General features: G+C 42.5%; 1 protein-coding gene across 5 annotated transcripts in view; it reads right to left on the reverse strand.

The window, feature by feature from the left end:
• EDA (ectodysplasin A) overlaps positions 1 to 675 on the reverse strand; it is a 404,383-nt gene extending 403,708 nt beyond the window's left edge. For all 5 annotated transcript variants that reach the window (XM_047092557.1, XM_047092556.1, XM_047092555.1 and 2 more), the window contains exon 1: positions 283 to 675. In XM_047092557.1, the coding sequence (XP_046948513.1) occupies positions 283 to 675 (393 nt within the window). The remainder of the gene's footprint in view (positions 1 to 282) is intronic.
• Between the last annotated feature and the right edge of the window lie 14,495 nt (positions 676 to 15,170).

Here is a 15,170-nt window from a genome sequence, read left to right on the forward strand (position 1 = left end):
GAGCAGCCAACTTATCCCGCGGCAGCCCATGGCTGGGGGCGGCGGGCGCCAGCCAGGGCTCCCAAGTCCAGGGGTCCTAAGGGTCTGCGTGAGCTAGACCCGGACCCAGGACAACCTACCCCGGGGCGACCTCTCCCCTGCTCGCCTGCCCCCTCCCCGGTGCGGCCCTACAACTTGGCTGGAGGTGGCAGAGTCCTCCTCAGGGCCCTGTGGAGGAGGGCCCCCGCCCTGAGCACAAGGGGAGGGGGCCTCCGCCGCCACCGCCCCTACTAGGTGACTCACCTGGTGCCCGTCCTGGGAGTGTGGGGGGAGTGTGGTTTCGCCCGGTTCCAGAGGCTGCTGCTGCGGTGGTGGCTGCCCGAAGTGGCGGGTGATGGGACCATCAGGGTCGAGGCCACTGGGGCTGCTCAGGGTGCCAGAGGTGCCAGAGGTGCCGGAGCCAAGGCGGGACTCGGCTCCCCGTTCCCGCCGCAACTCGGAGCGCAACTCCAGGTAGCAGCACAACGTCAGCAGGTGGAGGGCCAGCGAGAGGCCAAAGAAACCCAGGAAGAGCCGGCAGCTGTTCCCTTCGCCCGCCCGGGCAGGGGCCCCGCGACAGCCGCAGCCCTGGCTTCCCCGTTCCCGCGGCGCTGCCATGGGCAGAGGTTCCCTGCGCTCTACCTCGGGGTAGCCCATAGCCTCCGGAGACACCCACTCTCTGAGGCCCGGGAGCCGCCGCGTCTTCCTCAGCCGTTCAGGACCCCTGACAGGCGGCTACCGCCCTGCCATCGGCTGGAGGCTGTAGGGACCCGTTCCAGTGCAACGGAGGCTGGGCGGGACCGAGCTGGGAGCTGCCGCATGTGCAGCCCCACTCCGAGGGGTGGGAAAGGGAGGAGGAGGGGCGGGAGAGGGGCGGCTCTGCCCGCGGGGAGAATGAGGGAGGAGGCCGAGGCCAACCCCGCCCCATCTCCCAAGCGGCTGCCCAGACGCCCAACCACCGACCCGCCAAGCCTTGGCGCCCCGCCCCCTGCCATTCCACCCGGGGCCTCCAGCCACGGGGCGGGGCCTGGGGGCGTGTGGGTTCGCCTCAGCCGAACGGCCCCACCCAGCTCTTCCCGCTTGCGCCTGTTTCAGTTGGTGACCAACGCTGTCGTTCATCCCTGGACTCCGCCCCAATTTAACCCTACAGCGCCTGTATGGGTGGGGGGAGGGTGGGCAGGAGAAAGGAAAGAGGGGGAGGCCGAGAAGAATTGGGGCACCTTGGAAAGAAAGTACAGCAAAGAAAAGGAGGCAGAAACTAGAATTAATAGAAATGTTTGCAATTAACTGCAGTTGTTAATAACATCATCCAGCACTTATCTGTTGCTTTCAATCTTCAAAGCGTTTAACAGACGTTAAACTAATTAAAACAGTTCTGGGTTTGGAATGAAACCATGCCTGCTGTGTTTGCAATACAGTGGCGCGCCAAAAGAAAAGGAGACCCAGGAGCCTGGGAGCCAAAAGGAATGAGGTTGGGGTGGGACTAAGGCAGCCCCACTCCTAGAGTGAGCCTGGGGCCTCTTTCTAAGTGTCCAAGAAGTTTACCTATGCCAGGTGGAACTGAAATGACTTTGTCCCACGCAGGTTCAAACAGTCCCCTAGGATTTCTTGACACATTAATTAATTCAACAAATATGTATTGGTCCCTTTACAATGTAGAAAGTACTGCATGAGATAATCCACAGCCAGTGGAGTTTCTCTTCTGCCTCAGCAACAGGACTTTTGAGTGGAGAATATGTGCCTTCAATGAGCAAATGGGGAAATTGAGGGCCAGATGAGGTGGATTTTTACAACGGCGGTCCACAGAATGACCAGGCAATATTGGCATCTCTATTTGCAGGCAACTGTTCTGGCCTCTCCATTCCTCCCCTCCTTTCCCTGGAGTAGTCTCTGGGGGAAGTTCAACAAGTCAGCCAAATGTTCCAGATGTACATGGCTGCAACTGCAGCATCTTCAACAGCTGAACCAATAAGAAAAGGGTTCAGAGCAACCCCCCCCCAAAAAAAGGCAAATGTCAGAACAATAGACCCTGAAATGAAGGATGGAAAGGATTAGTTCAGTCAATATCTACAAGAGTTACTAGTCTGAGATTATAAAGAGCTAAATGACCATAGCAGGGGAAATATGTATGCTTCTTGGTCACTATGTACTCCTATTCCCATGTTATGAACAATTAGCAGTTTATTGATTTGTCAAGGGTAGGCCTCAGATCTTGGCTGATGGGAAAGAAGAAAAATAAGGAGATATAGAAAAGAAGACAAGAGAAGAGAAACAATGAAACAAAAGCAAAACATATAATGGAAAGGTCTGTCCAGAAAGCACAGAGTTCATAAACCTTAAATATATTGGCCACAGCCAAGTTTTCTTCCAGACACTTTGTGAATGATCTCAGTGCTTCAGAAAGATCTATTTTCCCCCTCATTGGCCCTTATTCATGAAGTATAAAGTTTGCAAAGAATATCACCATGAGATGATAAGAAGAAAATTAAAAAGGGCACTTAATCTCAAGTCCTGCTTGTTCTGTCTAGGGATTCTAGATGCTAGGGGAACTACTGGCCTGATTTACCTTAATTATCATAGCCTAGGATTATTAGAAAGAATGTTACACTAAGAGTCTGTAGACCTGACCCTGCCACTGGATTTCTGGGTCACTCTGAGCAAGTCACTGGGCTTTTTGGCCAGTGACTTTTTGGCCAGAAACATTAGTTTCTCCAATGGTAAATAGAGGAGTTTGGACTTTAACAACTATAACATTGCGTTTTATCTGTGTTATCACTGGCTATGTTAATTTGGTTACATACACAGTTCAAAAAGGCTGCCCCTTGTTTCCCTAAAGTGAAAAGGAAACAAATAGCAGCCATCTCCTGGTAGTGGTGCTCAGGAGCCTTACTGGTCTCAGCTTACCCTCTTCTACCAGGCTTTTAACAGCCTGACCAAGACCCTGGGTTGTACCATTACCCTCAGAAGACCTGCAAGTTACATCTGACCTAGAACCTCACTTTGGTTCCCCAGAGTAAGAACATATGTCTTCATATGCAGTAGATATGTTGAAATAAAGCAATGTGGTGAAGAATGTATGTGGTTATTCTGTAAAAATGTTTTGAGGGGTGCCTGAGTGGCTCAGCTGGTTAAGCATCTGACTTTGGTTCAGGTCAGGATCTCATAGCTCAGGTCATGATCTCACAGTTTGTGAGTTCAAGCCCCACATCAGGTTCTGCACTGACAGTGAGGAGCCTGCTTTGGATTCTCTGTCTGTCTCTGTCTGTCTCTCTCATTGCCCCTCCTGGGCTCATACTCTCTCAAAAATAAATAAATAAACATTTTTTAAAAAGGTGTTTTGAAGTGTTACCTCAGTTAGCTTTTATGTTTCTGTAAATACCCCATCCCCTATAGCACAGGTCTCAAAATGACAACCTACTGGCCACACCCAGAAAACAGATGTGTTGTGTTTGGTGCAGTGTTGGCTAAAACTTTGAATTAAAAAAATTAATTGCCACCATTTAGAGATCAGGAGATTTCACACGAAAAAAATCCAGATTTCCTCCTTTTCTTTCTCTAAAAAAAACCAAAAAACCTGCTAACACTGGATCCACATTCCAATATGGCTACAGTCAGCTAGACCTAACCCCTTGAAACAAGTGGGAACAATCAAGTTCCACACAGTCATCCCTACCTCCTTCATCTAGTCTCCATTACTGCCCTTGTCACCCATTTACCTTACCTGTCTGGGCTCATGTATTCCAGGGGACAAAGTATCAGCTCCTTATCATGACCCATAATCTTGTTTGGACTGCTATTGTACTTGTGAATAATCTAGAAAAGTTAATGACCCATAAATCCAAATATAGTTGGTTTGTAGTACTTCACTGACTTTTTGTCCCATCAAGTTTACCTTCCTAATGTTGTTTAGGCCTAATATTAAAATAATATGAGTTCAGCTCAGGTCATGACCTCGCAGTTTGTGGGTTCCAGCCCCATGTTGGGCTGTGTGCTGTCAGCTCAGAGCCCGGAGCCTGCTTCAGATTCTGTGTCTCCCTCTCTCTCTGCCCCTCCCCTGCTTGTGCTCAGTCTCTCTCTCTCTCTCTCAAATATAAACATTAACAAAATTTAATAATATTAGTTGACAATACCTGAATAATAAATTTTCAGAACAAGTTGACAACCTCTGGTGGAATATGATAAGGAGCTGGCCAGGGACTGGTTTTACTTTTTATTTTTTAATGTTTATTTATTTTTGAGAGAGAGAGAAAAAGTGTAACAGGGGAGGGGCAGAGAGAGGGGGGGACAGAGGATGCAAAGCAAGCTCCACGCTGACGGTAGAGAGCCAGATGTGGGGCTCAAACTCAAACCAAAGGTCATGACCTGAGCCAAAGTTGGCCACTTTTACTGAGTCACCCGGGCACCCTGCAGGGACTGGTTTTAAATACCTTTTAGCTCTGGTTAATATACAGAACAAATCATTGACAAAGAAATCAGAGTTGACTCTCTGACCCACTTGGTGATAAGCAGATAGGTAGTTGTGGAAGAACATGAGTTTAGGATTTGATTCCTGGTTTAAATCTCAGCATATTCACTTACCAGCTGTGTGGATTAGGCAGATAATTTTTGCCTGTCTTGCAGATACCCACTTTTCTCATCTGTAAAATGGAGATGACAACATATGTTTTGTGATATAACTGTGCTTGAATGGGATGCTATATATCAAAGTGTCTGGCACATAATAAAAGCACAGTAAATGTTAGTCCTTGCTATCTAAGAGATTTCCACAAAATGGAGATGAGAGGAAAACTATATAACAGTACTCAAGAACACATAAAAATGCATCTACATTCTTTGCCCTTTCGAAATGCCTGCCCCCTTCTTTTTGCATTCTTAAAGTTAAGATAGGACCCTTATGTTCCCATCACCCTCTCCTGGACTCTTGATTCATGTATCATGTATCCAACTTCTTCCTCTCCATTTCCACTTGGATGTCTAATAGACATCTCAAACTCAACATAACCAAACCCAAAACTTTTCTCCCCCAAATTGTGCTTTTCCCTTGGTCTTTTAAATCTCAGCAAATGGCAAGTCCAACCTCCCATGTTTCAAGACAAACACTGAAGTTATCTTTGAATCCTGTATTTTTTGAACACCTCACATCCAATCTGTCTACAAATGCTGTTAGTTCTGCCTTCAAAATATACCTAGGGGGTACCTGGCTGGCTCAGTTGGTAGAGCATGTGACTCTTAATCTTGGGGTTGTGAGTTGAGCCCCACAGTGGAGGTAGAGGTTACTTAAACAACAACAAAAAGAAAATATACCTAGAATTTGACCATTTGTCACTATCTCCCTATCACCACCCTAATCCAAGATCTCTCACTGGATTACTACTTTAGCTGTCTCCTGGGTCTCCATGCTTTTTGCTTTTGTCCTTGCCACCCCATACTATATTCTCTACCCTGTAGTCACAGGATTTTTGTTAAAATTTGAAGTCAGAGCCTATTAATCCTCTGCTCCAAATCCTCCAATGGCTCCCCCATCTTCTTCAGAGTCCTTGCCTTGGCCCTACATGAAGTGATTTACAGCCACCTCCCGGGGTCCTCTCCTACTACTATTGTCCTTGCACTCTGCCCCAGGCACCTCTTTGTTGTTCCTTTAACTTGCAAAGCATGCTCCCACTTACAGGTCTTTTTACTTGTCCTTCCCTCTGCCTGGAATGCTATTCTCCCAGATAGCTACATGGCTTCTCCCTTACTTCTTCCAGGTCTCTTCTTAAATGTCACCTTATCAGAGAACCTTTCCTTGACCAATTTCCCATCACTCTCTGTCCCCTTCCTTTGCTATGTTTTCCTTCTTAGCACTTATCACCACCTAACATATTATATATGGATTTGCTTACTGTATGACTCCCCTGAAGCCACAGCTAGAATATCAGTTCCATGAAGGCAGACTCTATTTTTGTTTACTACTTTATCTATCAGGCCAAGGGCAGTACCCAACACATAACAGAATCTCAATAAATGTTTGTTGATGGATTAACTTTCTCCCCTACCAGAGTAAGGGAAAGGAGAAAGGAAGACTGGTCAGATGTGTTACTGCTTGGCAAGGACTTTTCTTTCAGCATAGTAAAGTAAGAAGAACATTTCTCTCATTGTACATGAGGCAACTTCCCCCAGAGAAAAACATGTAACAGGACACACAACTAATTAGAGGAGGGGGTAAAGAAGGAAAGGAACATTGGTTGAATGTTCATCTCCTATGTGCTAGCCTTTCTCACTAACTTCTGTGGCACGTCAGTATTATGAACATTTCATAGATGAAGAAACTGAGGCATTTAACAGAAAGGTTAGATGACTGGCCCAAATTCATGTAGCAACTAAGTGGTAGAGTCTCAATTCGAAATCCAGGTCTAATTGGCTCAGAAATGCCATACTCTGTTCTCTAACTAATCTCCCAACTAGTGACAGATAGGTCTAGATACACAGAGACTGTGAGGTTCCTGGAGTGGCAGAGTGATAAACCAGCTGGAAGTCAGAGTTTCTTCTCCCACCAGCCTGGCTGCTGCTGACACCATCCTTTTGCCCCAACTCTCAGGCCACTGTGTATACTATGATTAGATGAATATGCTTAAGTCTGGGCCCATCAAATCATTCTTCTTTACAGTAACCCTCAATAACTTCTCATTGACTACTTGATAGTAACCTAACTTCTTATCCTGACATCCAAGGCTCTCCAATCTGTCCCTAAACTACCATTTCATCCACATTGTTGCTAGGCCTTGACAAAATTTGGCCTCTGCATAACTGTAGCTCCCATTGTCCAAGAACGAAAGTTTACATTCCTGCCTTTTTACCTTTTGCTAACATTATTCCCCTTCCTCCTTCCGATATCCTGCCACTTCCCCTTTGCCTATTTAAAATCACCAAGTTCTTCAAAGCCCAACTCAAGTTTCCCCTCCTGATCCTACCTGCCCACAGTGCTGTCAACCAGGACACTTTGCCGATACAGCTCTGGCACTCAGAACATGCCACTCACAATTACTGATCCTTCTCCCATTCTGTCTGAATGTCTCATTTCTCACATTATAGCCAATGCTCTTCAAAGGGTAGGAACTTGTAGCCCCCATAGGGTGTACCTCAAGTAGGTGCTTACCAGATCTTTGTTACAGATAGAAACTCTGCAGAGATGAATTTTAAGCAGGGGTTTGAAGGCAGAAGGGTTTGATGGAGAGAAGATGACTGTTCTAGATGGAAAGCAAAGTAAAACAGAACGCTGAGCACGTTTCATATTGAAAAAATTGTAAAATACACACAAAAGAAAGGGAAGAGCAGAAGACCTCTAATTTGCTGGAGGAAATGACCACACCCATGGCAGACGTAGAAATGTTTGCAGAAACCAATGAATCAATGATAAGGAGATAAAAAATCCTTGCTGCAAGGGAGCAAGATGATACAACATTAACATGGAATATTCATTTTTTGCAATAGAGTCTTTGGCTACTCATGGGTGGCTGAACATATGGGGAGGCTCTCACTTCATGAGAGGAATTTTTCATTCAAAAATAGAAAACCTCATTGCTGGCAGGAAGTCATTTGTATTCATCTCCTGCAATGTGTGTCAGTGTCACCATTCAGGCCACCAAGTAGCCTAGAAACAGGCTGCATATTCCACAGAGCTATTGCTACACGTTACATCAGGATTGCAGTAAGATCGCAGATTTAGTTTTTGGCAGAGTGAGGCTTTAAGAGAATCTTTGGCACTAAGTGTCTTTATAGGTTTTCACATCCTCCAAACAACTATGTGTGGTACATAGAGTGGCCATTTGCCTTCATTTAAAAAAGGGAGGAAACTGAAGCCCAGAGAGATAAGATGACTTGTCCAAGGTCACCTCATCAGGATACCGGACTCAGTCTAGAGTTCTTTTTCATACTAAACTGGCATATTTGTCCATCACACTTATGTTTCCTAGTTGATCTGGCCAAAGAGTTTATTGACTGTGCTCATAATATGCATTTCCTCGCCTTGAGAATTAGGGATCAGATTAAGGGATCTGAGCCTGAGAGATCAGGCACCTTTAGGATACAATATTGGCTCTGCGATAAGCAACCTGAAACAGAACTTGGAAGATATTAGAGTTTATAATAAGTTTCCTAATCTTGCACCAGCTTCCTCCACCCACTAGGTTATATTGAAGGAGTACTGTTGAATTCGGGTGGTTAAAGTTATTATATTCATTCAACAAATATTCATAGAGTGCCTGCTATATGCCAGATACCATTCCAAATGCTGGGGATACACCAATGGACAAAAATGAATACAATTTATAATTAAGAAGTAAGAACTCTTGTTTTTCACAAGTATAATTTAATAGCAAAATGCCTTTAAATGGCCTTATCCCTCCTCCCACTACACCTCTGAGCTGGGCCAGACTCACAGGCACAATCCTAGGATTTGGGAAGTGCCATATCCCAACAGTTTCAGGATCTCTAAACATTGAACAAAAGGTACAAATTATCCCAATTCAAAAGCTTTTCTCTAAATAACTCAGGGAAACTAGCAAATGCAGCTCTGGTTTAAGAAATGCTAAGTAAACTGCCTATTAGAATTTAAACACCTGTCCTGGGGCACCTGGATGGCTCAGTTAGTTAAGCCTCTGACTCTTGATTTCAGCTCAGGTCATGATCTCACCATCCTGGGATCAAGCCCTGTGTTGGGCTTTGTGTTGACAGCATGGGGCCTCCTTGGGATTCTGTCTCTCCCTCTCTTTCTGGCCCTTTCCCTGCTTGCACATGCATGTGCACACACACACACACACTCTCTCTCAAAAATAAATAAACTTAAACACCTCTCTTATCTGCTTAGCACTTATTGAGTAAAAGCTCAGGAAAGGAATTTACAGAGTAGCTGTTTGGCTCCTGGAAGGATGGGAAACATGGAAGCCTAGGTCTAAGGTGAACAGTCAGTGTCTGAAGATAAATTCTGAGTTGAACTTGAGTCTTAGAGCATCAGTGTCTAATAAGAGATGTGTGTGTGTGTGTGTGTGTGTGTGTGTGTGTGTGAGAGAGAGAGAGAGAGAGAGAGAGAGATGAGTAAGAGAAGCTATGGGAGGATGGTTTGTAAATGGAAAGTGCTACACAGGTTAGGATTTTAAAATGAAAGCTACGTTGTATGAGTCCCTACTACGTGCCAGGTACTATGCTAGGTAAAGTTACATGTGTTTATCTCATTTCTTCAGGAACAACTTTTTGAGGTAAATTGCTTATTTTCCTACATGTTTAAAAACAAAGTCCAAAGAAAAGTGAAGTAACAAGCCCAATATCCCCCAACTAGTAAATGGTAGTGTTAGGATTAAATCCATATCTGTCCTAATTAAAAAACCCATTCTCTCCATTATGCTATGATAGAGAACATATTTTGCATACTCAGAAACCCAAGAAATAAGTAGTTTTCAGAAAATTTCAAGCTGGAATCTGTTAGGTAATAGATGATGGTACCATTTCTTCATCCCAATATAATCCTACAGTCTAATAGGAAGGTTACTATACTGTAGCCAAGCCAAATTGATCTTGAAAATAACAAAACAAAATAAGAAAACTCTAGCAGCAGAAAATAGAGATCCAGGAGATTAGATGAGATAGCACCAAGGAGAAATGGTGGTGTGTCTGGTGGCAGAGGGGTCTGCAAAGTATTATTGCAAATAGTCTCAGTGAAAACTTCCCAGAAGGCCTCGTATTGATTCTTTCATTTGTACATTTGTAACTTCATTCATTTATCTTCCCACCTTTCAAAGAATTGTTGAGCACTAGCTGTAGGCACTCACAGCTCACAGAACTTCTGTGAACATGTGAACTAATGAATGAATACTCAGGAGACTGACACCAGCAGGCTATAGGTCTGGGACAGTCCTGAGCACCGTCTACCCCTTCTTTTCATACAAGTTCAGTTCAACTCAGTCAATTTATGTGTTTTGTCTTTTCCTGTGGAAACCTATCTTCAATTAACTCGAGGAATACAAGTTTTGTTTGACTGGAATGTGCTTTATAGCAATAGCCACCAAAGAATAAGCTTCTACAAACGGAGTCCTTTGGGAGGAGTCTGGAATCTGAACTTTACCTAGCAACAGAAAGTGGGATCCATAGAAACAGAAGTTGGGACACCAAGCCCATGCCTGAGGGAAAGAAGCTGCCCTTAGGAATGTGCCAAGTTGCTTGATAAAGCAGAACTTCACTTTGTTTAAGCCTAGAGTTCCAAAAATCATGACCATTTTCTTTTCTCAGCCTCTACAGCTGGCTTAAGAGGTCAGAACTAGAAGGCCTTTTGGAGACCAACTAGTCCAACCCATTTATTTTTCAGAAGAGGAAACTGAAGCCCAGGAAGATCAACGATCATGCCCATTGAGTTAACGAAATTAATTAAACTAGAACCAATTGCTCCTCCCTCCTTTCTGCCTTAACCATTAGCTTATGTGTCTATACCTGACAATCTTAAAGCATTTTCAAAGCACATGAATTAGTTTTGTTTAACTTCTGCTGAACTCAAAGAATGAAACAAGAAATTGACAGAAATCACTGGCCTTGCTTCTGACTCCTAGTCCCATCCCCTACCAACTCCCAGTCATATGCCTCCTTTGTCCTTTGCCTTGAGGGAGTCCTCCATTTACCCAGTCTGATTCCTGCATTCTACCAGTCGAATGCAAATTCAAATGTTACCTTAACTGTTTCAGAATCCCTCCACCAAAAAAGACTGTGCAACTGATCTTAATTCTTTAATTAGTAACATTTAATTGTGAAGAAGCAGTTGCTAACCTGTCCCTTAAATGTACTCTTAACATTTTTAAATTTGAGGAGGAAATGAAAAGTTTCTACTACAAATGGTTTCTACATAAAACTGCACTTTTGGAAAGGTCAGAACCCACTGGCACACTACCACTTGACTTATCATGAGACGCTCCAACCTTGAAGGGGGTGATGAGACCTATTCTGCACAAGTCAGGGGACTTCTTTCTGAAGATTCTGATGAGGCCAAAAACTTGATGTGAAAGTAATTTGCTTCTTCCAAAAATGTCTTTTGGGAAAGCTGGAGAACAGAATTCTAAGAAAAGCTGGCTGGAGGAAGCATTGGTTGAAGTTATAGCTAATATAATTGTTGTTTTGAATTCTTCTCCTTTTCAGAAAAAAAAGTTAAATTGAAAATACCATGGTGAATGGAGCTGAATGCTTCCAGTTCAGACAAACAGGCAAAAACAGAAGCCCATTTGGGCTTGTAAAACTGTTATAGAAAGGCAAACTAGTGTTAAAAGATAGTTTTTTTAAGGTAAAATCATGACTCTCATGCAAATATAATAGGAACACATGTCAAACATTTTATTTAACTCATTAATTAATGAGGGAAGCAGTAAGATGTTACAACCAGTTCGAAGGACATAGATTCCCATAGGCAATTATGAATGCTGGAACGAATTTTCAAATAGATGCAAAACTGACCAATATCCATGAGACAATAACCAATTACATTACACCACACAAAATTCATTTGCATTTCTATGGATGTTTCGCAATACTATCGGTTTTTCACAATTTATAGAGTTGTTGAAGAGCTCAAAGCCAACAAAAAGTACAGAACACAGAAAAGTGCACAAGTCAGGAAATCCCGGTAATCTTTTTTGTCCATTCAGTATTTCACATATTTCCTGGACACTAGAAAGAACTGTTGCAATCAGACTGCTTTAAGGTCAGCAGGCCCCATAACCCTTGGGTCCCTGATCAAGAGGCAGCCAGGAGGACGTTCTAAGAAAAATATTGGGAGTGTACTTTGACACTTGTATAAGAGAATTAGCAATGACTAAATGATTAAAAATACCAAGGGTGGCTTTTCCAAAGCCTCAGGAGCTAGAAAATCTGACAAGTGGAGAGATCCACCCATGAGACTGAAAGCAGCTGGAGATAGCGAGAAGGTCTGTTTAAAGGAAAACACATGTCTCACTTGCTACTCTATCTTGCAGAGCCCAACTCAGGACATCTGGTTGAAATATAACACCTTGATTCTTGCCTAGCAACAAAGTACAAGTAAATACAATCCCCATGAGCAGGCCCACTGGGAAACTTCAGGAACACATTAGGGAGGATTGTGAAGAATTCTGCCAATTTTTCTAGCACTTCGTGTATTGTGTAACTGGTTTTCTATTAAATGACTGTACACCTTTTGGTTTTATGTATGCCTGAAAACCAGTAGAGGTCCAGAAATCAAAAGCAAACTGGAGTCTTTTCATTGTCAGTTTTATCCATCCCTTGGCAGTACTCAACAACTTGCTTTTTTTCTCGTTCCTTCCTTGACCAGCCTGGAGACACCTGGCATCCTGGCATCTCTTAGTGTGGAAGAACGACATATGGCATGGGGTAACATGGATAATTTTGTAGTTGCCCTCTTCACTCTTCCCCTCTCCAGCAACAACCTACTCCATTAGGCAACTGTAAAAGGCATGAAACAGACAATTTACACACACACACACACACAGGGGGAAAAAACCCACTTAATTATAATTCTGGAACTACCCATATCAATCCCAGATCTCAGATTCCCGTGGTTCTTAGATGATGTGATTTAACACATTCAGCCACACTGGTACTAAAGAACATTAACCATTTTATACTTATTAAAGTAGAAAATATCATCAAACACAATGTTGGTTTGGTTTGCAGGGAGAGGATGGAAAGAGGGATCTCCCACATGCATTCCAGCAGTAGGATAAATTAGGACAACTCTTTTGAAGGGCAATTTGACAATACATATCAAAAAAATCCATGCCCTTTGACATAGTAATCCCACTCCTGGAAATTTATCAGTAAGGTAATAATTCAAAAGAAAGAAGAAAACTATATCTACAAAGCACATTTTTTTTATGAAACACATTTCATATGCCATTATGCATAATCTCAAAAAACTAGTATTAGCCAAATGTCCAACAAAATCAGAGTAATTAAGTGAATTAAGACACATAGATTGAATGGAATATTATGTAAGCAATAAAAATCATAATTCTGAGGACTGCAATAAACATAGAAAAGCCTAAATACAATAACACTAAGAGGTTAAGAGGCAAAAATAGAACACACAACTATATAGACATTTTCACTGTCATTCTATAAAATCTTATCTCCAGAAACAATTGTGTTTGGTGGTGGGGTTACAGATAAAAATGATTTCTTTCTTTTTCTCTTCATGGAGTACAATTTAAAAAATAAGTTTAATATAAATTTAAAGCAAATAAATAAATGGAACTATTGCTGGCCTAACACCTAGGAGCCTAATACTGGAATCTCTCTCTGGGCTGCCCTTCCAGATCTACCAGCTTCTGCCATCTGCTTCTAATCCTGCAGGAAGGAAAGGGAGAAAAGAGGAGGGTTGCTACATTAGAGCAACCCAAGAAAGAATGTCTGTGACAGCCAGAAGACTTATTGCTGTTGAATGACTCAGTTTACTATGCTGAAGAAGTTGAACATTCCATCGGAGTAGGTTCTCCTCTGTGTCTCCACTTAAATTTATTTAACCATAAAAAAACATTTATTTTTAGCAACTGTAAAAATAAGTATTTCTTTTGGAGAAGACATAATAGTTACTTTTTATTTACTAAATGTTTATTTGAGTAGAAGTTATGACAATAAACAACATTTAGGGGTGCCTGGGTGGCTCAATTGATTAAGCATATGACACTTAATTCCAGCTCAGATCATGATTTCATGGTTTGTGAGTTTGAGCCCCACATGGGCTCTGTGCTGGCAGCGTGGAGCCTACTTGGAATTCTCTGTCTCCTCTCTCTCTGCTCCTCCCCAACTCATGTGCACTCATGCACTCTCTCTATCTCAAAATAAATAAACATAAAAAACAACAAAGAACATTTAAAAATCATAACATTTATAATTCCATCACATAAACATTTTCCCTTTCTGAATGTTACCTACAATGAACATATGATTTTTATGTATTGCAATTATGGTACACATGCCATTTGGAAGCCTATGTTTTATCCTACCATTATATCATAAGCATGTTTTCATTTCTATAGTCTTCATAGTTATTATTTTAATGACTGCATTGTATTCCCTACTGTTGTTGGATCATTTTTTATTAAACCACATCCCTAATGTTGGTCATCCTGGGTTGTTTCCAATTTTTTGCTAGCTTCCATTTCATTATGATGAAGAGGAAAGAAGCTCTGTTGAGAAGCATTATCTAGCTTAAGGTAAAAGCTTTCCAACCCCCCCCCCTTTTTTATTGAAAGCCTATACTTGGCTTTCCAATGTTCTAGATCAGGGATTGTCCACTAAGATGACTCTCAGAAAGAAGGCAACCAATATATAAATTTTGAAAAGTACTGACAGCTGGAGTAAAGCTGCTGCTGGGTTTTGCCCTATTCTGTCTGACTAGACAGGGGCATGTCCCTCCTATGGATAGATCAGAAAGAAAGCATTAAACTTGTTTTCCTCTGCTGGGCAGGGGTTTGGGTGGACCTAAGTCCACATCCCAGCTATAGCTCTGATTAGCTGTGTAATTAGCACTCCTCTCTTAACCCAGGCCTCAACCCCTCATTTATACATGAGGAACTATAGTAGATGATGTTAGAGTCTCTTCTTCTCTCCTACGTGAGAGAAAGAAATTTGCCTCACTCCCTGCTTTTATTCCCAGCCCCTCCTACTTCTGTAGAGACTGTGACCATTAATTATATCCTGTCAACAACATTTTTAATTTCTCCCTGTCTTCTGCTTCCTTCCTCTGTCTATAAACATACTCAGATATTTCTCATTGTAAAAACCCTCCCTAGATCCAGCCACCACTTCAGGATTTTGTTCCTTTCTTTTGCCACCAAGCTAAAAACTGGTCATCTATACACACATCTGTATTTCCTCTACAAGGTCACCAATAACAGTCTAATGCCACTTATTCCTTTAAGTTATTCTCCTTTGCTAATAACTACTTCTTCTATCGGTTTTGCTGGGTATCCTCCCACTTCCAATAGTAGGTTATTCTGAAACTGTTACGTGAGGAAATAGGATATAAGATTACATGCATACTAATTAAAAGATGTATATAAAAAGCCTAGGAGGGAGAAATACTTCCAAATGATAAAATGTTCACTGTAAGAGGTTTGATTTTGTATATTTTTCTCTTTTTT

The sequence above is a fragment of the Lynx rufus genome, unplaced genomic scaffold, assembly GCF_022079265.1.
Source record: "Lynx rufus isolate CCGP_SWC_20201006 ecotype Redwood Valley unplaced genomic scaffold, mLynRuf1.p SCAF_30, whole genome shotgun sequence".
NCBI classification, from domain to species: domain Eukaryota; kingdom Metazoa; phylum Chordata; class Mammalia; order Carnivora; family Felidae; genus Lynx; species Lynx rufus.